General features: G+C 35.8%; 1 protein-coding gene across 1 annotated transcript in view; it reads left to right on the top strand.

The window, feature by feature from the left end:
• The window catches only part of ATRNL1 (attractin like 1), a 578,692-nt gene that overhangs the window by 274,922 nt on the left and 277,809 nt on the right, over positions 1-25,961 (top strand). The window contains exons 19-20 of the mRNA XM_036736548.1: positions 2,213-2,431; positions 12,982-13,119. Of these exons, the coding sequence (XP_036592443.1) occupies positions 2,213-2,431; positions 12,982-13,119 (357 nt within the window). The remainder of the gene's footprint in view (positions 1-2,212; positions 2,432-12,981; positions 13,120-25,961) is intronic.

The following is a 25,961-nucleotide window of genomic DNA, read 5'->3' as shown; positions in this document are numbered from 1 at the left end:
TTTACCCACCTTCCCATTGTGTTAACCTAGAAGAGGGAATTAATACTACTGTAAATTTTGGCGCTGTTTCAAATTGCACTAAAACTATCTTGTTCCCAATTATTTCTAAAGGAGACCCTTTTATTTGTGTCACTGATAATCAGACTATTCCATATTATGTTTTTCTTGCTGACTTAACCTACAATGGCACAGAAGCTGGTGTTTTTAATGGGAGACTTTGGGGTGTTGGATACCAGCCAGCAGCTACCCTAGTAGGATACAAGGGAACCTATTTAACATACTGCAAAAGGCTATTCTACCCTTATGAAACTATCTGGGGACTTGTAATCCCTGGGCAATGTGTGTGTGTGTGTATGCATGTTCGCGCGTATGTGTACGCTCACACGCACAGCAGTAAGTTATATGCCTCTGCCAGTTGGCAGAGTGTCTGTGGAAATGCTTGTTTGACCCCACTGGTATCAGTCTTCACATTATAAGAAGAATAAAGTCCACTAGAAATTTGGGAGCATGGTTGCACAAGTGTCAAAAAAAAGGAAAGATCTTTTCCACTGGGAAAGGAGTAATCATCTAAAACCTTGTAAAGCATGGGAATGGAATTAAATTCCTTTGGTTCCTTATTCTATATATATGGTGATTGCTGTGTTGGAACAGGCATCTAGAAATCTCTCCTTCGACATTGAAAGATTGGCCCAGGCTGCAAGTGAGTCTATCAACTCCCTTCAAATTGAAGTAGATTCAGTTGCCCACATGTTCCTACAGATTCACTTAGTTCTAAGATTTCATCACTGCCTCACAGGGAAGAGCTTGGGCTATGATTAGCCAATCATGTTGTTCTTATATTAGTTGATCAGGAGAAATTGAAACCAGCTTTTACAAAATCCAGCAAGGTATAGCAGAAACACAACTACACACCCCAAGTAATCCTTGGTGAAATTCTTGTTGGGTCACTTGGCTGCAGGGAAATGGCCTGGTAACCACCATTGGTAAATGGACCCTTATTGCCCTCTGTCATATTCTTTTTAAACTTTTCATTCGTTGCTACATTAAAGTCTGTTTCAGGCTAGTCCCTTGGATGATCGTGACCATGTTAAAAATCTTACAGAACTAGCTCATAGATAGTGATCCTTGGAAGCTTAAACCTCCCATGGATAAAAGTTGGGGGGGGGGAACTGAAAGAACTAAACTGACTCCATTTTGGATCATCCCTGACATTTCGCATAGCTGTTGTAGTTAAATGTCATCTTCCTGAGTTTGGTTTTCCTATAAGTCATGTAATTTTTGGGAAATCATTTATTATATCACTATTTTGCAGGACCCAAGTAGATGTAACCAACCAGAATCCCTGAACTCTGGCAAATCCCTAAATCTTGAAATAGTATAACTACTAAAATAGTAGTTGTAGTTTACTATTAAAAAAGCCCTTCTAATATCTCCTCATTTGCCTTGTGCCTACTGAGGAGACTCTAGACCCAATTTGTTCTGTTGTTGTATGCCTTGCTAATAAATTGTATAGCTCAAACTTTGTTTCTTCAGTTATTATAAAATTACTTGTGACATAGGCCTTCTTGTTTTTCCTCATTTCATCTAGTCAGTCAGCAAGAATTTATTAAATGTACAAATTGACTTAAGGTTTTAGATGATCAGTAGGTATCAAGGTAACTCTCTATTACCTGTTTGTCTTTATGTGAGCTGACACACCTGTACATCTGTCCATTATGATGTGTGTGATATTCTGCATGTTTAAAAAAAATTGAATAACAATTTGAAGGATTCAGTTAGAACTTTAACATTTTTAGATGAATAGCAGAAAAATGTTAATTGTGGCTTGAAATTCAGCATTACTCTGTAGAATTATTGACTTATAATGCATGGTTACACAATTTAATAACTTACTAAAATTTAAGAAAGGATATGTGTGTGTATACACACACTATTGTTTGCCTGATAGTAGTATTACCTTCACAATGTGAAGTTGAAAAATTTCTTAACAATTGACTTTTTGAGTTTTCCAATTGATTTTTGATATACTAGTTTTGATAACTTGCCTTAAATTGAAGATTAACAACAGTCCATCATTTTGCTGTAGTTTCATAGTTATCTATTTTCACCTTACCTAGAGAGCAATCTGAAGAGTTATTATGCTAATTTTTTCTTTGTAAAATGAGGTACAAAGTCATTTAATGTTTTTTAATATCCCATTTCTGTTATGCAGCTCAGAATTGTTCTGGATTAAGAACATGTGGACAGTGTTTAGAACAACCTGGATGTGGTTGGTGCAATGATCCTAGTAACACAGGGAAAGGACACTGCATTGAAGGCTCTTCAAGGGGACCCATGAAACTTGTTGGGATGCATACCAGTGAGATGACCCTTGACACAAGTCTTTGCCCCAAAGAAAAAAATTATGAATGGTCTTTTATTTATTGCCCAGGTAAGAACTGGCATGATAAAATTGTCACAGGTAAACTAATTTCATTTTGTGCTCAATTGAACCAAACTCACATTGTTTGAAATTGGTACTATGAATTTTCTACCAGGAATCTAGGTTGACTCTATGACCCAAATTGTTTAATAGAGTCAAGTTCAGAAATGTTATTGCTTTAATAAGAATAGGCTTCTAAAAGGAAATATGTAATATTCTTTCCTAGAGATAGATGTCTACCTATTGCTGAAAATGGACCTAGTATCCTGTCCAGTGAAAACAACTTTGTAATTAAATTTTATTTTGTAGGCCCTGCATTGGATACCCAATTTGACTATATTCCAATTTAATCTCCATTCATTTGTTTTGCTTTACCTAGAATCCTATATTTGGAAAAGGCTTTATGGATTATCTAGTTCAACTTCCCAGACAATGTGGGAATCCCCGCTGTAGCATTCCTAAAATTCAGTCTCAGTTTCAACACTTATAATAGTGGGGACTCATTAACTAACAAAGCAAACCATTACAATTTTGAACAATTCTTGTTACTTGAATACTTTTCCTTATACTGAGCTAAAACTAATCTTATAACTTCACAGATGATCACAGATCGCTTCCATCATTTAGTCTTAATTTGCTTTTGAGAGTCAGATAAAATTATATACACACATATGTGTTATTTAGATAGATATGTTTAGTTCTGACATATATCTATATATGCCAATTGATATATAGCAATTTATTTCTCTCTCTCTTGCTGTTGAGTCATTTCATCTCTTACTTCATAACCCCATTTTTTTGGGGTAGGCAAAGATACTGAAGTGGTTTGCCACTCTGGCTCATTTTATAAATGAGGAAGTGAAGCAAACAAGAGACTTGCCTAGAATCACATCTAGTAAATATCTGAGGCCAGATTTGAACTCATGGGGCCGATCAAATGCACAGGGGTATGAAATGGAATTTCATGGATAGGAAACACCAAGTAGATTAGTTTGGCAGGAATATTACTATTACTTTCACTATCAAATATAAAATCCTCTGCTATTAAATTTTGCTTCTACATGAAACCTTTCCAAGTCCTCCAGATGCTAATGCCTTACCCTTGAATATTATTAACTATTTTCTTTGGAGATATTTTGTATATGTAGGTCTGTTTTCTAATAGGTCAGGGAAAAAGGAAAATAATTTAATCATTCTAAAAATATTTATAGGAGCTCTCCTTGTGGTGTCAAAGAAGTAGAAATTGAGGGAATATTTAAGTCAGTTCATAAACATTTCACAACCTCCGATCAGAGTCTTGAAGCAAACCATAAAAGCTGAGAGGCAAAGATGAGGATAAAGAGCATTTCCAGGATGTGCAACAGCCAGCAGAAAGGCACAGATATGAGAGGTGGAGTGTCCTGTATGAAGAACAGCAAATAAATTAGTGCGACTGAATCAAAGAGTTTGGAGAGAGGACTATGAAGAAAGAAGACTGGAAAGGTAGCAGTGATATAGGTTATAAAAAGCTTTAAATGACAGAGGGTGAGCTCTTTGAAGTTAGGGACTATTTTTATCTTTCTCAGAAAATCTTCAGAATTTAGCATAGTACTTAGCACATAGTAGATGCTTAATAAATGCTTGTTAATTTGACTTTATTAATTATTAGTATATTGATTTCTTGTTCAAAAAACTTCAGTGGTTTCCTGTTGTCTTTAGGGTAACATAAAAATTCCTGTTTTGCATTTAAACCATTTTACAATCTGGCTCCAGCCTGTCTTTCCAGACATTTCACAATCATCTTCCTCATACATATTCCTACCAAACTAATCTACTTGGTGTTTCCTATCCATAAAATTCCATTTTGTACCCCTGTGTGTTTGATCAGCCGCATGCCTGGAATTCTCTCATTCCTTAAGACCTCTTGCAATCTTCACCTTGAAGGCTCATCGAAGGTTCTTCTTTTGACATGAGACCTTTCTTTAGGCCCTTCCTGATGCCCCAAGTGTACATCTTTTCTCCTTACCTGTAAAATTACCTTTTGTTTGCTTTGCGTATATTTTGCATTCACTTATCTGTTGCAGATCTAAGTGTTCACTTTGGGGCAAGGGTGGCTACCTATCATATAGGGCCTTACGCCTCTTACCTGGGAATATAGAAATCTATACACTTTTTTGGATGGCTTACTCATTGGCAGGAGTAATGGAAGAACCATCACCATGTGGTTACACTCAGATTCTCTTAAGATTCTTGGGTAGCTCTTTTGTAGGGTAATATTCTCCCCCATTTCCACCTAAAGTTTTGAGCCTCTGCTTGTAGAAACCAACCACCCACAATGATAACACTTTTACATCTTAGCCATAAACATTTACCTAGCATTGAGGCAATAAATAATAGTAATATCCTAGGTACTAATATTAATCAAGTCAAGGTATAAATAAAATACATTATAATCCATATTTAAACATGGATCACCTCCACCCAATGCATTTAGTATCTGTGGAGCAGTGTGATTACACCTAGAAGCCCAGTACAGAAGCATATAAGGGAAGAAAATCCATGCATCTAGGGTTACCCATTTCTGGTGCATGTCTGGTTTTGTTGTCATTGGTCTAATCAGGGAACATCGGTTGCCCATGAAGCCACTTTTCTGCTAACTGCTTGTTTTCACCATTTTCCACCTGGGGAAATCTTCCCTGATAATCTCTTTTTTAAAAAATTTAACTTTAGTTATTTATTTTGTTACATTTAAGTTCCAAACTACCTCCTTCCCTCGCTCCTCATCCCATACTAGAGGAGGCCACCATTTGATGCAGATTTATAAATATATGTAAAAATCATACTATACATATTTCTATAAGTTCTTTTGCTGGAGGTGGATAGCATCTTCCTTCATAGTTCCTTTGTAGTTGATTTGAGTATTTATAATACTCAGAATAACTTGGTTGTTCACAATTATTCTTAGAAAAATATTGCTGTTACTGTATACAATATCTCCTTGGTTGTGCTCATTTCGCTTTTCATTATTTCATGCAAATCTTTCAATGTTTTTCTAAAATCAACCACTCATTTCTTACAACACCAGGAGTATTCCATCACAATCATTTACCACAACTTGTTTAACCATCCCCCAATTGATGGACATCCCCTCAATTTCCAGTTCTTTGCCAACACAGGGAAAGCTGCTATAAATATTTTAGAATGAATAAGTTCTTTTCATTTTTCCCTGATCACTTTGGGAAACAGACCTAATAGTAGTATTGCTGGGTCAAAGAGTATACAAAGTTTTATAACTCTTTAGGTATAATTTTAAATTATTCTCCAAAATGGTTGGATCAGTTTACGTTCTGTAACAGTGTATTAATGTCCCAGTTTTTTATATACCCTTCAACATCTGTCATTTTTCTACTTCTATCATTTTAGTCAATCTTATAGGTGTGAGATGATATCTCAAAGTTATTTTAATTTACATTTCTCTAAACAATAATGATTTAGAGCATTTTTCATATGACTATATATAATTTTGATTTCTTCATTGAAGAACTGCCTGTTCATATCCTTTCACAATGACTCATATTCTTATAAATTTGATAAAGTTCTCTTTATATTATAAATGAGACCTCTATCCAAAAAACTGTCTATAAATTTTCCCTTCAATTTTCTGCTTTCATTCTAATCTTAGCTACATTGGTTTTATTTGTACAAAACTTTTTAAATTTAGTGTAATCAAAATTATCCATTTTACATCTAAATACTTTCTATTTCTTGTTTATTCATAAATTATTCTCCTATCCATAAGTCTGATAGGTAATGAGTTTCATATTTTTCTAGTTTTCTTATGATATCTCCCTTTATTTCTAGGTAATGCATCCATTTTGGCCTTATCTTCATAAATGGTGTAAGATATTGGTCTCTACCCAGTTTTGGCAAGGCTACTTTCCAGTATTCCCAGCAATTTTTTAAACCAAATTGTGCATTGTTATCCCAAAATCTTGAGTCTTTACATTGTCAAACATGAGGTTACTATAATCATTTAGTACTGTGTATTGTACATCTACTCTGTTCCACTGATTTTCCATTTCTTAGCCAGTACCAGATGATTTTGATAATTACTGCCTTATAATATAGTTTAAGATCTGGTAGTGCTAAACATTCCTTTTTTTCCTCATTAATTATTTTGATAGTTTTGGCCTTTTGCCTTCCAAATGAATTTTGTTATTATTTTTCCTAGCTCAATAAATTTTCTTTTTGTAATTTAATTGGGATGGCATTGAATAAATAGATTAGGTAGAATTGTCATTTTTATTATGTTGGCTCTGCCCACCTATGAAACATTTATATTTATCCAATTATTTAAATCTGACTTTATTTGTACAAAAAGTGTTTTATAGTTATGTTCATGTAGTTTCTGGGTTTATCTGGTCAGCTGTACTCCCAGGTATTTTATACAGTTTACAGTTATTTTCAATGGGGTGTCATTTACTATCTTTTACAGAGCGTTGTTGTTGATATATAGAAATGCTGATGACTTACGTGGACTTATTTTATATCCTGCTACTTTGCTAAAATTGTTATTTCAACTAACTTTTTTATTTGAATCTCTAGGATTTTCCAAGTATATCATGATATCATCTGCAAAAAGAGATAGTTTTTTTTATCACACTGCCCATTCTGATACGTTCAATTTATTTTAATAGTTTTTGCTAGCATTTGTAATACAATATTGAATAATATTGGTGATAATGGGCATCCTTGCTTCACCCTTATTGGGAAGACTTATAGATTATGCTCATTACAAATAATGCTTGTTGATGGTTTTAGGAAAATGCTTTCTATCATTTTTTTATTTATTTAATATATTTAGTTTTCAGCATTGATTTTCACAAGAGTTTGAATTACAAATTTTCTCCTCATTTCTACCCTGCCGCCCACTCCAAGATGGTGTATATTCTGGTTGCACCATTCCCCAGTCAGCCCTCCCATCTGTCACCTCACTCCCCTCCCAACCCCCTTTCCCTTCTTCTCTTGTAGGGCAAGATAAATTTCTATGCCCCATTTCCTGTGTATCTTATTTCCTAGTTGCATGCAAAAACTTTTTTCTTTGTTGTTTTTGAACGTCTCTTTTTAAAACTTTGAGTTCCAAATTCTCTCCCCTCTTCCCTCCCTGCCCACCCTTCCTAAGAAGGCAAGCAATTCGACATAGGCCACATGCATATCATTATGTAAAACCCTTCCACTATACTCATGTTGTGAAAGATTAACTATGTTTTGCTGCTTCCTAACCTATCCCCCTTTATTGAATTTTTTCCCTTGACCCTGTCCCTTTTCAAAAGTGTTTGTTTTTGATTACCTCCTCCCCCCATCTGCCCTCCCTTCTATCGTTGCCCCTTTTTTATCTTCTTCTTCCTTCTTTCCTGTGGGGTAAGATACCCCATTGAGTGTGTATGGTGTTCCCTCCTCAGGTCAAATCCGATGAGAGCAAGATTTACTCATTCCTCCTCACCTGCCCCCTCTTCCCTTCCTAGAGAATTGCTTTTTCTTGCCGCTCTTATGCGAGATAATTTGCCCCATTCTATCTCTCCCTTTCTCCCTCTCTCAATATATTCCTCTCTTATCCCTTAATTTCATTTTATTTTTTTAGATATCACCCCTTCATATTCAACTCACCCTGTGCCCCCTGTGTGTGTGTGTGTGTGTGTGTACATATATACACACACATATATATACACACCTACATATATACATACATAGACACACGCATATGTATATATATGTGTACACACACACATGCACACACACACACATATATATATATATATGTGTATATATATATATATATATGCATATTCCTTTCAGCTACTATGATATTGAAGTCTCATGAATCACACACATCATCTTTCCATGTAGGAATATAAACAAAACAGTTCAACTTTAGTAAGTCCCTTATGATTTCTCTTCCTTGTTTACCTTTTCATGCTTCTCTTGATTCTTGTGTTTGAAAGTCAGATTTTCTATTCAGCTCTGGTCTTTTCACTGAGAAAGCTTGAAAGTCCTGTATTTTATTGAAAGTCCATATTTTGCCTTGAAGCATGATACTCAGTTTTGCTGGGTAGGTGATTCTTGGTTTTAATCCTAGCTCCATTGACCTCCGGAATATCATATTCCTAGCCCTTCAGTCCCTTAATGTGGAAGCTGCCAGATCTTGTGTTATCCTGATTATTTTTCCACAATACTCAGATTGTTTCTTTCTGGCTGTTTGCAGTATTTTCTCCTTGACCTGGGAGCTCTGGAATTTGGCGACAATGTTCCTAGGAGTTTTCTTTTTGGGATCTATTTGAGGAGGCGATCTGTGGATTCTTTCAATTTCTATTTTACCCTCTGGCTGTAGAATATTAGGGCAGTTCTCCTTGATAATTTCTTGAAAGATGATATCCAGGCTCTTTTTTTGATCATGGCTTTCAGGTAGTCCAATAATTTTTAAACTATCTCTCCTGGATCTATTTTCCAAGTCAGTGGTTTTTCCAATGGGATATTTCACATTGTCTTCCACTTTTTCATTCCTTTGGTTCTGTTTTATAATATCTTGATTTCTCATAAAGTCACTAGCTTCCACTTGTTCCAGTCTCATTTTTAAGGTAGTATTTTCTTCAGTGGTCTTTTGGCCCTCCTTTTCCATTTGGCTAATTCTGCCTTTCAAGGCATTGTTCTCCTCATTGGCTTTTTGGAGCTCTTTTGCCATTTGAGTTAGTCTATTTTTTAAAGTGTTGTTTTCTTCAATATTTTTTTCAGTATTTTTTGGGTCTCCTTTAGGAAGTCATTGACTTGTTTTTCATGGTTTTCTTGCATCTTTCTCATTTCTCTTCCCAATTTTTCCTCTACTTCTCTAACTTGCTTTTCGAAATCCTTTTTGAGCTCTTCCATGGCCTGAGACCAGTTCATGTTTTTCTTGGAGGCTTTTGGTGTAGGCTCTTGCACTTTGTTGACTTCTTTAGGCTGTATGTTTTGGTCTTCTTTGTCACCAAAGAAAGATTCCAAAGTCTGAGACTGAATCTGGGTGTGTTTTTTTCGCTGCCTGGCCATGTTCCCAGCCAACTTACTTGACCCTTGAGTTTTTCAGTGGGGTATGACTGCTTGTAGAGCAAAGAGTACTTTGTTCCAAGCTTGAGGGGATGTGCTGTTGTTTTCAGAGGTATTTCTATACAGCCAGCTCTGCCACACCAGCAATCCTCCTTCCTCAAAAACCACCAACCTGGACTTTACGCAAATCTTAAGCAGGGTCTGCACTCCTGCTCTGATCGCCACTTGATTCCTCCCACCACATGGGCCTGGGGCCGGAAGTAACTGCAGCTGTAGTTCTGTAGCTGAACCTCCCCCGCTGTCCCTGGGGCAGTGGCCGAACCAGGAACTCTGTCCCCCGAAGCTTTTCCCACTAACCTTCTCTGTTGTCTTTGGTGTTTGTGGGTTAAGAAGTCTGGTAACTGCCACAGTTCACTGATTCAGGGCTCTAGGGCCTGTTCCAGCCTGCTGCTGGTCAGGTTGGTCCTGCTGCCGCCCACGCTGAGCTCCACTCCCCTCTGCTCCGTACATGATAGACCTCATCCAGCGATCGTCCAGGCTGTCCTGGGCTAGATCCCTGCTTCCCTCTGCTATTTTGTGGGTTCTGCTGTTCTAGAATTTTTTCAGAGCCATTTTTTATAGTGTTTTGGAGGGACCTGGTTGGGAGCTCATGCAAGTCCCTGCTTTTCAGCCGCCATCTTGGCTCTGCTCCCGGAAGTCACTTTTTATCATTTTAAGGAAAAAGCCATTTATACCTATGCTTTTGAATGTTTTTAACAGGAATGAGTATTCTATTTTGTCAAAAGCTTTTTCTGCATTTATTGACATAATTATATGATTTTTGTTACTTTTGTTATTGGTATCAATTGTGTTAATAGTTTTCCTTACTTTGTTCAGTCTCTAATTTTAAAACTCTGTTTCTGTGGTCCTGTATTAAATATAATTTTATTACATTATGATCTGTAAATGATGCATTTAATATTTTGGTTTTTCTGCATTTAACTAAAAAGTTTTTATGCCTTAATATATGGTCAATTTTTGTAAAGGTACCATCTACCTTCCCTTGTACTTTCAATTCAATATAATACTTCCAAGCTTGTTCAATTTATAATCTCTCATGGAAGGATGTTGAGAATGTTACACTATTAATTTGAATAACCATTCCCTTTAAATTGAAAACTGCATAGCTTAGTAGGTTGGGTATCTAGTGACACTGTAGGCCAAACCCAGCTAATCGTTTACTTAACATGACCCTGTGTTGACTAATCTAGTTATGGAAAGCAGAGTCCAGAAAAAAGCAGATCAAATGAGCTTTCCTAGACAAGATAGGCAAATCCACCTAGCTCTTTACTCAATAGCATTCTACGTATAGTCTGATTAGATCTTAGCCTTTCTTCCTATACACAACCTTCAGAATCTTTTCTCTCTGCTTTCCTTCCTCCAAGCAGAGGTTTCACCACATCTCAAGCACTAGGGAATGTTATAGAGAAGGGTCTCCAACAGTTAAACTTCTCTCCAACTAATCAGAAATCATGTAGCTGAACCCAGTTGTCATCTTACTGTTGGCTGCTTCAATCAGCTCTGCTGGTTCTGACTGTGAATCTTTGATATTTCTTAAATCTTTTCTCAGGTTCTGTGCTCTTCAACCTCAGATTCAATCTCCCTGTAAATTTCAATGCCTGAAATCAATCAGAACCTCTTAGAGTTCTTGAGTTACCTTTCACTTACAAATTAAGAAATCACCAAATTTTCCCTGTAAAATTGCCAGTTCTTATTTCATCATCCCAGAGTCTCTAAAGGATTATGTCATTTTTAATTTTTGTGAGTTTTTATGTGAAGTTTCAAAAGCAGTTCTATGCAAATGAACTGGAGAAACATAATGTTTTGCAATTATAAGTTCTCAACATGGTCCACCATGTCATTTTTTCTTGGAATTGTATTTCTTTATATACACATTTTTCTACTTTTTGATAAATAAAAGTTCTTTTGTTCTCCTTGAACCAAATCCTTCAAATACAAATGGGGCATTATTAATCACCATACATTTTTCCAAGATAATTTAAATATTTATATTTATTATGTAATTTATTTTCTGTGCCAAACTTTTCAAATCTTACCTAAATTTTTTTTTCTGCATTTTAATAGGTTTTATTAAAGCAAAGCTGTGTTTCTACTTTCAGGCACCAAAATGTCCATCTCTTACCAAGACATCTTAAATCATTTATCAGTTGATATAATTTTTTGTTTATGTAGAAAGTCCTTTTTTTTTAACCCTTTGCAGCTCTAAACTGCTTCATATAAAAAGGACAGTGCTTTAAAGAGATAATACTTTACCTTCAATTACCAAGCATATGATTGTTATTTAAGGACTAGCCTGGTTAAGTTCATACAGTTGGCCTCAGTACTTCTGCCAGAACTTTTCCTTAGTCACAGATTAGTGTGGTTTGCATTGTTGAAGGGAATTCCCACACTGATATGAGCATGGATCTTCGAACTATTACCATTAGCCACTCTAATGTTTGTTCCTCTATAACCTTATTAAACATGAAATCCAAAGGAAAATAGGGCCTATAGAATGTCCACAGTAGGAAAACAAAGAAATAAATCAACCAGTAATAATTTGTTACTTATTATATGACTCATCTTCCTGAGTCAGAATCTTCCCTCAGATACTTAATAGCTATGTGACCCTGAGCAAGTCACTTAACTTCATTTGCCTGAGTTTCCTCATCTGTAAAATAAGTTGGATAAGGAGTGGCAAGCCACTCCAGTATCTTTGTCAAGAAAACCCCAAATGGGGTCATGAAAAGTTGTACATAACTGCAAAACCACTGAACAACAATATGTCAGGCAGTGTGCAAAATGGTAAGATGTAAAAATATCCTTTATAATCAGTCACATATTGTTCAAAGAATATTATTAGGATTTCAGGCAAATATTCAAAATGAATTTTTCTGACATTAAGTGTTACATTAAACAACCAAAAATACAAATTTCATTATTTTTAATATTACTGCATTTCATGCTACCAAATTGTATGGCCTGATTTCAAAATATCTATTACTATTATCTAAGTGCAAATTACAATCATTTAATATAATTATATTCCATATTATTACAGTGAAAATTTATGGAAGTTGCGTTTAAGTGAATAATTTAGCATGAATTCATAGTAGTTTTCTGTCTTCATTTATCATTTTTGTATTTTCAGTTTCTAAGCCTTGCATTTTGGAGGACATAAGGTATTAAACACAAAATAAGTTTTATGTATTTTTTGATAAATACTTGTAGGAATTTGAAGAATCCAGGCAGAAAATGGAATTTAAATCAGAGACCTCAAAGTGACATTTTAGAAATGCTATTTCAACTTACCTTTATTTTTTAGATTTTCAAAATCAACCTATAATATGACTCATTCAAAATTTCATTAAATGCCTAATTTATTCATTAAATGCCTAATTTTTTCATACTTCCAAGATAATTTTGAAAGAAATATTTGTAATTGTGTATATTTTTCTCTCCAGCTTGCCAGTGTAATGGACACAGCACTTGCATCAACAATAATGTGTGTGAGCAGTGTAAAAATCTTACTACAGGAAAACAGTGTCAGGACTGTATGCCAGGATACTATGGAGATCCAACCAATGGAGGACAATGTACAGGTAAGATTGTTTTTTCTCCTAGGGTAGTTTGATTTTATCTCAAAGGAGAAATTTTCTCAACCGAGAAAGGCACAAATTCAATAACAATTTTTTTTTCTACTACTAGCCTCTAAATTTCCAGGTGGCAGCTATTTTCTCAATTTGCTTCTGTAGTTTGGCTATGCCAGAGTTTGCCAAACTTATTTGGCCTACTTCCCCCTTTAAAAAAATTACTCAGTATTCCACTGGAAATCTACTTTCTTTAACCCTTTATTATTTTTTAAAATTGCATAATTTCAAAAAAAATACAATTTTTTTAAAAAAATGGCACTTCTTAAATATAATAATTTATTATAAATTCGTGGAGTTTTTTTCCCTGCATTGAAATTTTGATGATGTTTTGTCATTGTGTGTTGTGTCATGTAACCATATAGTATTGTGTCATGTAACTGTATAGTATCATATTGTAAACAAGTCATCACACATGTATTCCTGCCAAGGCATGCTAGACTTCCTGACAACGTGTGGTATACTCATCTGCCAACACTTGCTTCTTCAGACTTGTTGGTGAACTTGACCACTAATCAGTTATAACTTGCATTTTGTGTGTTTATTTGGAAAATCATGTAATCACTCTGACTTTAACTCTGTTACACAACAGATGAAACATGTGTGAACAGTTTTTTCAAAATTTTCTTCTCTTCTTTTCTTTCCTTATGCTTCCACTGCCCCCTATTTTTATTCAATACCCCCCAGTTACACCTGAGGCTACTACTATCCCCCGATCATTCTAGCACTCCCCAGGGGGTGATATCACCCACTTTGGGAACCTCTGGTACAATACTAACAACTGCTGAAATCGTGTTTAAGTACATACTTTTTAAAAAGCCCATATGTATTGAAAAATAATAAGATTTACTATTTAAATTATATTTTTTAGGATGTTTGGAAGTTACTAGGATTGTTTGTGTTAGGATATTATATTATTTGCATTGAAAATGATTTGCAAAATTTTATTTTGTCTTAACACTTTGAGTCATGTAGAGACTTGGGGAGATAAAAACGTCATATTTATTTTCATAGTAATATTACTCTTACAATTAGTTGTTTACTGTTTTCATTAAAATCATTCATGTTCAGATTCCAGATGTTAGCATTTTTCCATCTAGTGTGTAATTTTTTTCCTTCATAACCTGAATATGTACTCACAACTTTTTTTAAACAAGAAAAGGGATGAAAATATTTTCTTAATGTTTTTTGATTATAACATTCGGGGTGTTGTGCAGCTGGAGATAAATTTTCTGCTTCTAACGACTTTTTGTGTTTATATATTTATTTTGATTGTGTCTTTTAAAACTGGAGACTATATATATGTATATAATATGTATATTATGCATAGATCTACACATATCTGTGTGTTATATACCTACATACATACACATATATACATATGTGATATGTGTGTGTGTACATATACACATATATATCTGGAATAAGTGAAGTTGTATGTTACAACACCAGTAAGTAAGAATATTGTTTTGTTTTTATAATTACTTCTAACATAAAATTGTCAGAAACCACAAAATAATTATTTTTGTAAAAACAAAAGTTTCAATGAATTATGTAGAAAAATCCTGGATTTTGATTTTAGAATAGTAATATTTCATTATGTTAGGTATATTTTGTTCAGCCATTCTTCAGTTGATGGGCACAAAATTTGTTTGCAACTATTGGCTACTATAAATAGTCTTGTTTAGGAATATTTTGGTGCCTTTCTTTCTGTATTTGACCCTGGGGTAGGTAGGTGTCACAGTGGATACAGAACTAGGTCTAGAGTCAGGAGGACCTGAGTTTGAATCCATCCTCAGTCATTTATGAACTATGGGACCCTGGGCAAGTCACTTAACTCTGCCTCAGTTTCTGTAGCAATAATCTGCCAGCAGCTGGTGTGGGGGTGAAAAACCAACATGAGCCCAACAACAAGAATGCTGCAAGCCCAGGTTCTTTTGATCTGCTTTACTAAGGAAAGCAACGTTAGGGGGTTAACAATCTTACTTTAATCCAACATACAAACATCATTCAGCTCAGGGGGAAAAGCCAGCACTCTGAGCTTCAGAGCAAATATAAACAGAGGAAATAAACATATCAACAGATAGATTTCTGTCTGAGAAAATCACAATCACAATATACAGTTACTAGGGAAGCATCAGCATCTGGGTTTTCTTCAAAGCCAGGGAGGTCATAACAATGGCTTGCCTAGAGTCACGCACCACTTCTGCTGTGGCTCAGAGCTCCAAAAGAAAATGCCAACCTCTGGGTTTATATATCTTGTTCAGGGTCAAAGGTAAGTCACACATGCGACTCACCCACATGACCTAAAATCATTACAAAAATGCAACTTAAACCCACATGGTCTAAAGCCTTGATGTCACAAACATGTCACTGAAACCCATGTAAACTAGGCTTTCCCTTGAGGCAAGGAGGTCATTGAGGACTCCTAACTTAATCAAGGAAACAAAGGCCAAACTCTTCAACAGCACTTGGTTGAATAAGTGCTAAGAGCTCACCTTGATTCCCAATACAGTTTCCTCATCTGTAAAATGAGCTGGAGAAGGAAATGGCGGACCACTCTAGTATCTTTGCCAAGAAACCTTCCAAATGGGGTCACAGAGAGTCAGACATGATTGAAATGACTGGACAACAATAACCAAAGTGGGGTCATGCTGCATGAAAAAATATAAACTTTATATTAACTTTTCTCAAGTGTTTACAAATTGTCTTTTAGAAAAAAATATTTTTATAGTTTTATCAATGGCTTATTCATATTCCCATCTTCCCAAAGATTCTTTCTCCAGTTTTCTCTATTTCAATTTTTATCAGTTTTATAGGTGTGAGATACTTTATTGATGATTTAATTTATATTTCTCACATTTTAACATATTTGCATATAAATATTAATAGTTCACATTTATTCTTTTGAAAATTATATTATTAAAATGCTTAGCTAATTGAGATTCATTTTAAATCAAATAAATTTATGTCAGTTCCTTGTAGATGTTTACTACACTTTTATCAGAGATGTTTGATTGAAAAATTTTTTTCATTTTCTTAAATTTTCTTGTTATATCAAAAACCTGGATATCCTTAGAAGGCACTTTATCCATGGTCAAACTCTTGTGTGTTGCATCCCTTTCCTCTTAGGCCTCCCCAAAGCATTGCAGCAGTAAGAGTCAGCTTAGTTCCTTTTCTTTACTCCCATTTCTAGCCTGTCCCTTTGTACGTTTACTCAGCATTTTTTGTCTTTTTGAAGTAATTTCCATTCTATTTTCTTCCCCAAATCCAACAGTTTTGCCGTCATTTACCAATCTCCAGGTTATTTTACTTTGTTTCTCAATAGTGCTCCTTTCCCCCTCAATCCCTACCCTTATATACAGGGATATACCATATATTTTGATATCCTCATCAACACCATGGCCTTCTAGTTAATGAATTCCCTAAAATCCTATGACTTCCATTTAATCCCCTAGCTCCATACAGAGATGATTATAATATTTCATCTATTCATCACTCATTTTTGTTTCACTTCCATGCTCTAGAACTTTGAAAATTGCCTTTCTGACCACAGCCTCCTAGCCTTCAAACTCTCCTTTTGCTTCATCCCTCCTAATTCCTTGTCATGATGTCCATTCTCTGTCCATTCTCCCCTTTTCTCACAGTCTGTTGTCCTTGTTCTGGCTTCCTTTTTCTACCTTTGCTAGGTTTCTATGTTTGAATAGTTCAAATGCACACTGTTAACTATTATTGAAGCCCTTGCGCCCTTATTGATAGTCATACCTGATTATATTCCAGCCCTGATTTTCTTGATCTGTCTTCTCTAATTCTGAATGCTCTTTCACAGTCACAGATTCATACCAAATGGTTTTGCTGTACATTTATGTTAACTCAATAAGACCCTGAGAGCTACATAGTAATGCTAGTCTTCTTCCCTTATTCACTGTCATATTCTCTGTGGAAGTGACTCCAAATCTTTCTCCTCAGACCTTCTATAGTTCTTCCTCCTGCCCTTGTTTGATCAGAAGACTATTTCTCCTCCTTTATTGAAAACATAGAAGCTATCTATTGCTAGCTCCCTTCTCTTCTCTGCTACTTCACACCACAAAACTATTTAATAATCCCCCAGTATCTCCTTTACTCTAATCTCTGATGATGAACTGGGCCTTCTCTCTCCTAAAGTAAACCCCTACACCTGTGTCATTCTTCCTGTCTTTCACACCTCTGCCCCTCAATTATCTCTTCTCTTTTTTATCTTTAATCTCTTCTTATCTACTTGCTTCCTACAAAATAGGGCCAAATCTTCCCAAATAAAAACAACAACAACAAAAAAAAAATCTTTACTTAGCCTTCTAATTCAATCAAGTCATAATCCTATGTCTTTTCTTCCTTTCATGGTCAAGCTCTAAAAAGAATTGTCTACACTTATAGATTTCTTCCTCCCCTGTTCACTCTTCAATCCATTATAGTCTGGCTTCCAACCCTTTCCCTTGGTTTAAATACTTCTCTCTAGATTTAGCATTGATATCTCAAATGCTTTTTGAGCATTTAAGTGACCTTTCCTTCTCATCTTTTGGAGAAAGTCACTTAATCTTTTTGTTTATCAGTAAAATGGGGATAAGAGCATAGATTTGTTTTTATATAGAGTGCTTTACAAACCTTGAAGTGCTGTATTAATGTCAGCTATTATTATTGTCATTATTTTTATTATTTATCTCTCTGTGACTTTTGAAAGACTAACTACACCTTCCTAGATATTCTCTCTACCCTTGGCACTTCTCTCTCTTGGTTTTCCTCCTATCCTGGCTAATCATTCCTCAGTCTCCTTTGCTAGATCATCTCCTATTCCCTAAGTATGAATATACTCCATGGCTATTAAATCACTAAATAAGACACAGTCTTTATATTTGTTATGTTTTCATTTTATTATGGAATTTCATAGCTGGTTGTCCCTTTATCCCCTGATTAATACTTGGCTCCTTAAATTTATCTATTGTCTTTCTAGCCATACCTACCTCTTTGTAGTTTGTCATCTCCAACAAAACATCCACAACTCCTTGGATGTGATGACCAGTGATGAATCCTTTTCCTGTCTTCTTAGCTACAGGTTGGCCTGCCTCAACATTTTGACATTTAAAATATGGATAATTTGTTTTTATGCCAAAATGCTTTTTAGAGATATCTATTAAGATTTGGAAGCCTGGTGAGTTCAGACTCCTGTTTGAATGACTTAGTATTGACACAACTGTCTTCAACTGCTATTTTATCTCCTATGTAGTGGAAGGGCATTGCCATGAGTAAAAGGCCCACATCTTACAATTTAGCACACAAGACAATCAAAAGCTTTATTTTGTTCATTTTTACAAGTTATAGCATAAAAAAGCATTGGTTTTCCCCTCCATGGGGCAAACAAAGCTTTTCAAAACTAGGTATTTTCATCAATATTTATAGTATACAGAAAACATATGGTCATCCTGGATTTATAATCAGCTTCCTATGTTTGGAGCATTTTGTCATGTTCCAGGGTATGAGACAGGGGCTTATTGGCCATGACTCCAATACAGGAGAGTGCCAGGTTTTTGGAGTAGAGGAAAATGAAAATATGGGGGTGAATATGACTGTTTCTGAGAGGGAAAAGCACAGGGTCTCCCTATTTATTGTCACTGAAGTATAACTGTGTGCTATTCAGGCTGGTGATTGCAGTTTTCATGATAGTAATGAGACCTACATCCCAGAAGATGTATGATGGAGCAAGAAGTAATTATTGGAGAAGTGAAATGAATGGAGAGATGGACAGAGACAGATACCAGTGCATATGGATTAGATTGTGTGTGTGTGTGTAATGAATGGATGATTAAATATTGGCGTGAATATAAGTAAAGTAGAGCCAGTGAGTGTTAATGCATTATTCAGTGTAAGGGCATTAGAAAAGTCATCCAAGTAGAGAATCCTTGGAGCCAATTCTATCTTGGTTGCTTGTTCAACAAGTTCTATGTCCAGACCAAGGCAGGCACCTCCTGCCAGAGAAACTGACTGAAGAGGTGTAGCCTTAGGTTATTGTTTCTGTTATTATGTGGCAATATTTACACTCTGAGGACTATAATGATAACCTGGTAGATGTAAATATCTGTTTTGTACTGATGTGAACTTCAGTTGTCTCCATAGGTGAAAGGAAATATCTTGGGGAAGATATCAGAGCAATAGTTTGACTATAAGTACATTTGACAACAGTGGGAAGTTTGGGAGAATGTGTGTGTACCAGTAACAGTATTCCAATAAGCTTATATTTCTGCCAATCTAAATCCATACAAATACTACAGATTGTAACTTTGTTACTAATTTTTGTTAAAAATGAATAGAACACAAAACATATATGCATTTTGTGTGCTATAGCTAATCAGCAGCATTTGTTAAAATGTTAAATCTAATCATATGTAATTAGAATTATTAACTATCTTTATGTTATGTTTATTAATGAAAACAGTTTATCATGATGATGTATTATCCAGTCCTCCTGAGGCTTTTTACTCCTATAACTGCCATAGAAAAATGTTTACTTAAGGACTAAGATATTTTAATGCTTAGGTTATATTATATGATAAAGGGTAATCTATGTTACCTGATATTTGTTTATTTTCTCTGTATTATATGCATACTACCACATTTTTACTTCTTAACACCTGCAATTCTTCACCAATTTATTAACACCGGAAAATATTAAAGTTTGGCTACTATTTTTATATCTGCAAGGAGATGAGTAGGTACAGGAATGGAAAGAAAAAAACTTTAAGAAGAATGATATTTTCTGCTTTATCAATGATTGTTCTGGCATCCATTTCCCTTCTAGAGATGATACTTTCCCCACAGGGTGAACTGTAGCTCAGCAATTCAATGTGTAGTCTCATTATTCCAAAGTTACACATCCAGTAAGCTGAGGCACAATGAACTAAAATAGTATTCAGGAGAATGAGAAGATTAATATCTCCCCTTATTGACAGTTGCACATTTTCTGGTGGTTTATGAAGCTTTAAATAATTCTTAATATTTCCCTTGTTTCTTGAAGTTGATAAAATGTCCTTTTGTTGTCTATAGGGAGGCTGTGGCAATGTGATATATGAATATCATTTTTATTCTTTAGGGATACATTTGCTATCTAACCAAATAAGCACTGTGTCACCTCTAGTGAATTATATTTAAGGTAATATTGGCTAAAATCTATGTATAAGTCTTGTAAAATGATAAATTTTACCACTTGTTTCTTCATTCCCAGTTGTAGCAAACAGAGGGAGAGTTCATTTTTTATTAGTAGAAGCTTTTTTCCTTCCTAAAATAATATCTGTCTGCTATAATTATCTTTTAAAAAAATAATGTTTTCTATATATGCTTGGGGTTCAGTTTTATTGTGATTCTTTGTTAGATTGGAACTTTTAAAATTTGCTATGGACTTTATAGAAGCTATTACCTAAATATCTTTTGGGAATCTCTTCATATTGATTATTTATGTTCTAGAATTTCGAGGGCAACATTAGTGTTAACAGCATTTTGTTTTCCATTAAGAGGATTCATGCTATGTCTGTCTTTAGTCTGTATTTTCCTACGGCCCTTTCCTCTATACTGTGGTAGCCATGGGATTACGTATATTTGGAAAACCTCCACTGAAAGCATTATTTCTGTCATATCACTAGCTGCCTGATTAAGTAGTATGATGAATTAAATTTAATCTTCTTCGAGGTTTTCTAAGATTATTGTATTGGACCAGAGTGGTCACATGCAGGTGATTAGGGCAATCATTAGACCTTGGCCGTGAAATTACTTCCTGGGGAAAATTGAGAAGACCTCAAAGGAGGAACACAAACTAGTTTGGACCAGTTCAAAAACTAGTCTCTTTAACAAATGCAGGGGCAGAGATGAAAGCCAAAATTTAGATGTTAGAGTGGAAGTTTCACTTCAAGAATGGCAGTCCAGAGATAAGAAGACAAATAACTAGACCTCTGCTTAAAAGGCTATTGCAGCTAATTCCCTCAACTTTCTAGTGCTGTTCTGGGAGGGGGTGGTGTGAGGGGGAATGTTTCTTCCTTTGCCCTGTGTAGTCAGGAGTCTTTGTGCTCCCATGCCTTTTGGGAGTTATGAGGATAGATAACAGTCCAGAGACTTATGAAAGTGTTGTGTACATCATGAAATAGTCACTAAATGTGGATGTTACTACTCTTTTAAAGGACTAAGAGTTTTCTTAAGGTTCCATTTCAGGTGATTTTTTTTCTATATAGTTTTGTTTCTAGAATTTGGTGTTATTAATACACAGTTTTCTAAAAATTTGTATTCTTTATTATGTTGTTTTTTATAGTCATTTCCATTTTTTGTGGAATTCCTTTATCACATGTGTACATTGAAATAAACAGGCAATGTGTGAAAAATCCTTTTTAAAACAAGTGAACAAATTGTTTAAATAAAAATGAGAAGAATTTTAAATTCACTCTTCATGCAGCTGCCAAAACTGTCTTGCTAATACACAAATTAGGTTACATTACTCTTGCATTACTCTTTCTACCCTATGTCCCAAACAAAAACAAAACCCAGAAACTTCAGTGGCATTCTCTGTTGTCTCTCGGGTACTTTATACACAAACTCCTTGTCCTGGAATTCAAGGCTTTCTACAATTCTAAACTATATTTCCAGTATTATTTCAAATTATTCTACTATAGATAATCTACATTTCACTCACTAGCTATTCCCCACACTTAACAGACCATTAAATTTCCCACTGTGTATTTTCTGAGGTTGTCCTTAATATTCCAAGAATGCATTTCTTCCCCAATCTCCACCTTTTAGAACTATTTTCTTCCTTCACAGGTTAGCTCAACATCACCTTCTCTGTGTCACCTTCCTTGATATTCCCAGGTGAAAATGTTCTCTCTTTGTTCAGCTTTTTCTGGAATACTTTGTTTGGATCTACCCCTCCTACCTTACTTATATTACACTTATTTGAATACTCATTATCTCCTCCACCCTTACCTCCACTCTTGAAGTATGATATATACATCTCAATTCTAATAATTTTTCTCTGTTTCTTCAGTGCTTAGCAGTATCTTTCCTATATTATTTAATTTGTGGCAACTGCCTTGCATTTAATAAACTTTTGCTGAATTGTTTAATTGAATTTTCAAACCACTAATTTGGAGCTAGAACACTTATAAACTTGATTTTTATAATGTTGGTAAGATTTCAAAATAAGGAATTTCCTTTATACCTTTCATTCATTCAATGACTATTTATTAAAATGCTAATTCAATAACAATAGCTAGCACTTATATACTGCCTACTCTGTACCTGGCACTGCTGTGGGAGTTAAGCATTGTTATATCTTTATTTCAAAGTTGAGGAAACTGAGGCAAACAAAAGCTGAATGACTTACTTGAGGTCACATAGCTAGTAAACAGTGGAGGCCATATTTGAACTCAGGTCTTGCTGACTTTAGGCCCAGTGGCTCTATCCACTCCACCACCCAGATGCCTATAATTGCTTGGTACCTGCAAAATAGTGTATGGGTGCTGTTGAGAAAGACAAAAATAATTAACACATTGTCTTTGCTTCAGTGAATTTAGAAGAAGAGATACAATTGATTTTACTGTTTGTTTGCTTGCTTGATGGTTTGTTTTGGTGCTATTACTTCCTTCCCTGACCACATATCATAACCCTTCCATAACTTAGTAGGTGGTATTTGATAGTTGCTAAGGCTGAGAAATTCATTACCCTGTCCCATATGGGGTGATGAATCTCTCTAAACGTGGCTAGGTTAGCACTTGTTTCTTATCAGGCTTATAATAGGGCCTCATGTTAAGGGATATAACAATTACACAATCAGGAAATACTAAACAATAACAGTAATTCATTATAGAAAGTAAAAGAAAAAATCTAAGTGTTATGTGGGGCCCAAGGCTAGAAAGCTCATTTCTAACTGGGTAGACTAGAAAGAACTTAATGAAAGGATGTGGTGGGTATATGAACTGCGCCTATAAAAATGTGTAGGATTTTTAAAGGTGAATTTTGGGTACATTCTAGGTATAGTCAGTCAGTCAGCATTTATTAAGTACCTACGCTGTGCCAATCACTGTGCTAAGTGGGGGATGCAAAGAAAGGCAAAGGGCAGTCCCTACTCCTGAGGATCTCATAGGGAATGGTATAATGAGTTACAGCAATTCTATGACTTCACATCTTTACAGCTCAGATCCCGATTTTATATTTGATATGTCTTTCCATAACAGACTTGCCCAGAAATTTATAATGATTGCCTGCCACAGACAAGCAGTGATATATATGAATAGCCCTCAAGATCATTAGAAAATGGTGGGGGCGGAGCCAAGATGGCAGCTGGAAAGCAGGGACTTGTGTGAGCTCCCCCCCTACATCCCTCCAAAAACCTATAAAAATGGCTCTGAACAAATTCTAGAACTGCAGAACCCACAAAATAGCAGAGGGAAGCAGGACTCCAGCCCAGGACTGCTTGGACGGTCGCTGGGTAAGGCCTATCGCACATGGAGCTGGGAGCAGAGTGGAGCAGAGCCCAGCATGGGCGGCGCCTGGACCAACCAGACCAAGAGCCAGGCGGAACAGGCTCTAGTGTCCTGAATCAGTGAGCTGTGGCAGTTACCAGACTTCTCAACCCACAAACACCAAAGACAACAGAGAAGGTTAGTGGGAAAAGCTGCAGGGACAGAGTGAAGGAGTTCGCAGTTCAGCCACAGCCCCAGGGGCAGCAGGGGAGGTACAGCTACAGAACTACAGCTGCCTTTGCTTCCTGCCTCAGGCCCACCTGGTAGGAGGAATTAAGTGGCAGATCAGAGCAGGAGTGCAGAGCCTCCTTAAGACCTGAGTCCAGTCCAGGTGGTTCTTGGGGGAGGAGGAGCACTGGTGTGGCAGAGCTTGCTCTGAGAAATAGCTCTGAAAACAACAGCCCATCCCCTGAAGCTTGGAACAAAGTACTCTCTACTCTACAAGCAGTCATACCTCGACAAAAAAATCAAGGGTCAAGTAAGTTGGCTGGGAGCATGACTAGGCAGCGAAAATGGACTCAGATTCAGACCCAGACTTGAATCTTTCTTTGGTGACAAAGAAGCCTAAAACATACAGCGAGAAGAAGTCAACAAAGTCAAAGAGCCTCCATCAAAAGCCTCCAAGAAAAACATGAACTGGTCTCAGGCCATGGAAGAGCTCAAAAAAGATTTGGAAAAGCAAATTACAGAAGTAGAGGAAAAATTGGGAAAAGAAATGAGAAGGATGCAAGAGAATCATGAAAAACAAGTCAAGGACTTGCTAAAGGAGACCCAAAAAAATACTGAAGAAAATAACACCTTAAAGAATAGACTAACTCAAATGGTAAAAGAGCTCCAAAAAGCCAATGAGGAGAAGAATGCCTTGAAAGGCAGAATTAGCCAAATGGAAAAGGAGGTCCAAAAGACCACTGAAGAAAATACTACCTTAAAAATTAGAGCAAGTAGAAGCTAGTGACTTTATGAGAAATCAAGGTATTATACAACAGAACTAAAGGAATGAAAAAGTGGAAGACAATGTGAAATATCTCATTGTAAAAACCACTGACTTGGAAAATAGATCCAGGAGAGAAAATTTAAAAATTATTGGACTACCTGAAAGCCATGATCAAAAAAAGAGCCTAGATATCATCTTTCAAGAAATTATTAAGGAGAACTGCCCTGATATTCTAGAGCCAGAGGGTAAAATAGAAATTGAAAGAATCCACTGATCACCTCTTGAAAAAGATCCCAGAAAGAAAACTCCTAGGCATATTGTAGCCAAATTCCAGAGTTCCCAGGTCAAGTATAAAATACTGCAAGCAGCCAGAAAAAAACAATCTGAGTATTGTGGAAACACAATCAGAATGACACAAGATCTAGCAGCTTCTACATTAAGGGATTGAAAGGCTTGGAATGTGATATTCTGAAGATCAAAGGAGCTAGGATTAAAACCAAGAATCACCTACCCAGCAAAACTGAGTATCATGCTCCAAGGCAAAATATGGATTTTCAATAAAATAGAGGACTTTCAAGCTTTCTCAGTGAAAAGACCAGAGCTGAATAGAAAATTTGACTTTCAAACACAAGAATCAAGAGAAGCATGAGAAGGTAAACAAGAAAGAGAAATTACAAGGAACTTACTAAAGTTGAACTGTTTTGTTTACATTCCTACATGGAAAGATGATGTGTATGATTCATGAGACCTCAGTATTAGGGTAGCTGAAGGGTATACACATATGTGTATGTGTATATATATACACACACATACACATATGTACATATATATATACACACATATATATGTATGTACATACATATATATAGACAGAGGGCATAGAGTGAGTTGACTATGAAGGGATGATATCTAAAAAATCAAATTAATGGATGGGAGAGGAATATGTTGAGAGAGGGAGAAAGAGAGAGATAGAATGGGGTAAATTATCTCACATAAAAGTGGCAAGAAAAAGCAGTTCTGTAGGAACGGAAGAGGGGGCAGGTGGGGGGGAATGAGCGAATCTTGCTTTCATCAGATTTGACCTGAGGAAGGAATAACATACACGCTCAATTGAGTTTCTTACCCTGCAGGAAAGAAGGAGGAAGAAGATAAGAAAGGGGGGATGATAGAAGGGAGGGCAGATAGGGGGAGGAGGTAATCAAAAACAAACACTTTCGAAAAGGGACAGGGTCAAGGGAGAAAATTCAATAAAGGGGGACAGGTTAGGAAGGAGCAAAATATAGTTAGTCTTTCACAACATGAATATTGTGAAAGGGTTTTACATAATG

Source organism: Trichosurus vulpecula, chromosome 8 (genome assembly GCF_011100635.1).
Source record: "Trichosurus vulpecula isolate mTriVul1 chromosome 8, mTriVul1.pri, whole genome shotgun sequence".
In the NCBI taxonomy this organism is placed as follows: Eukaryota; Metazoa; Chordata; class Mammalia; order Diprotodontia; family Phalangeridae; genus Trichosurus; species Trichosurus vulpecula.
Note: the sequence above shows the minus strand (reverse complement) of the source record. Positions and strands in the feature narration are given on the sequence as shown.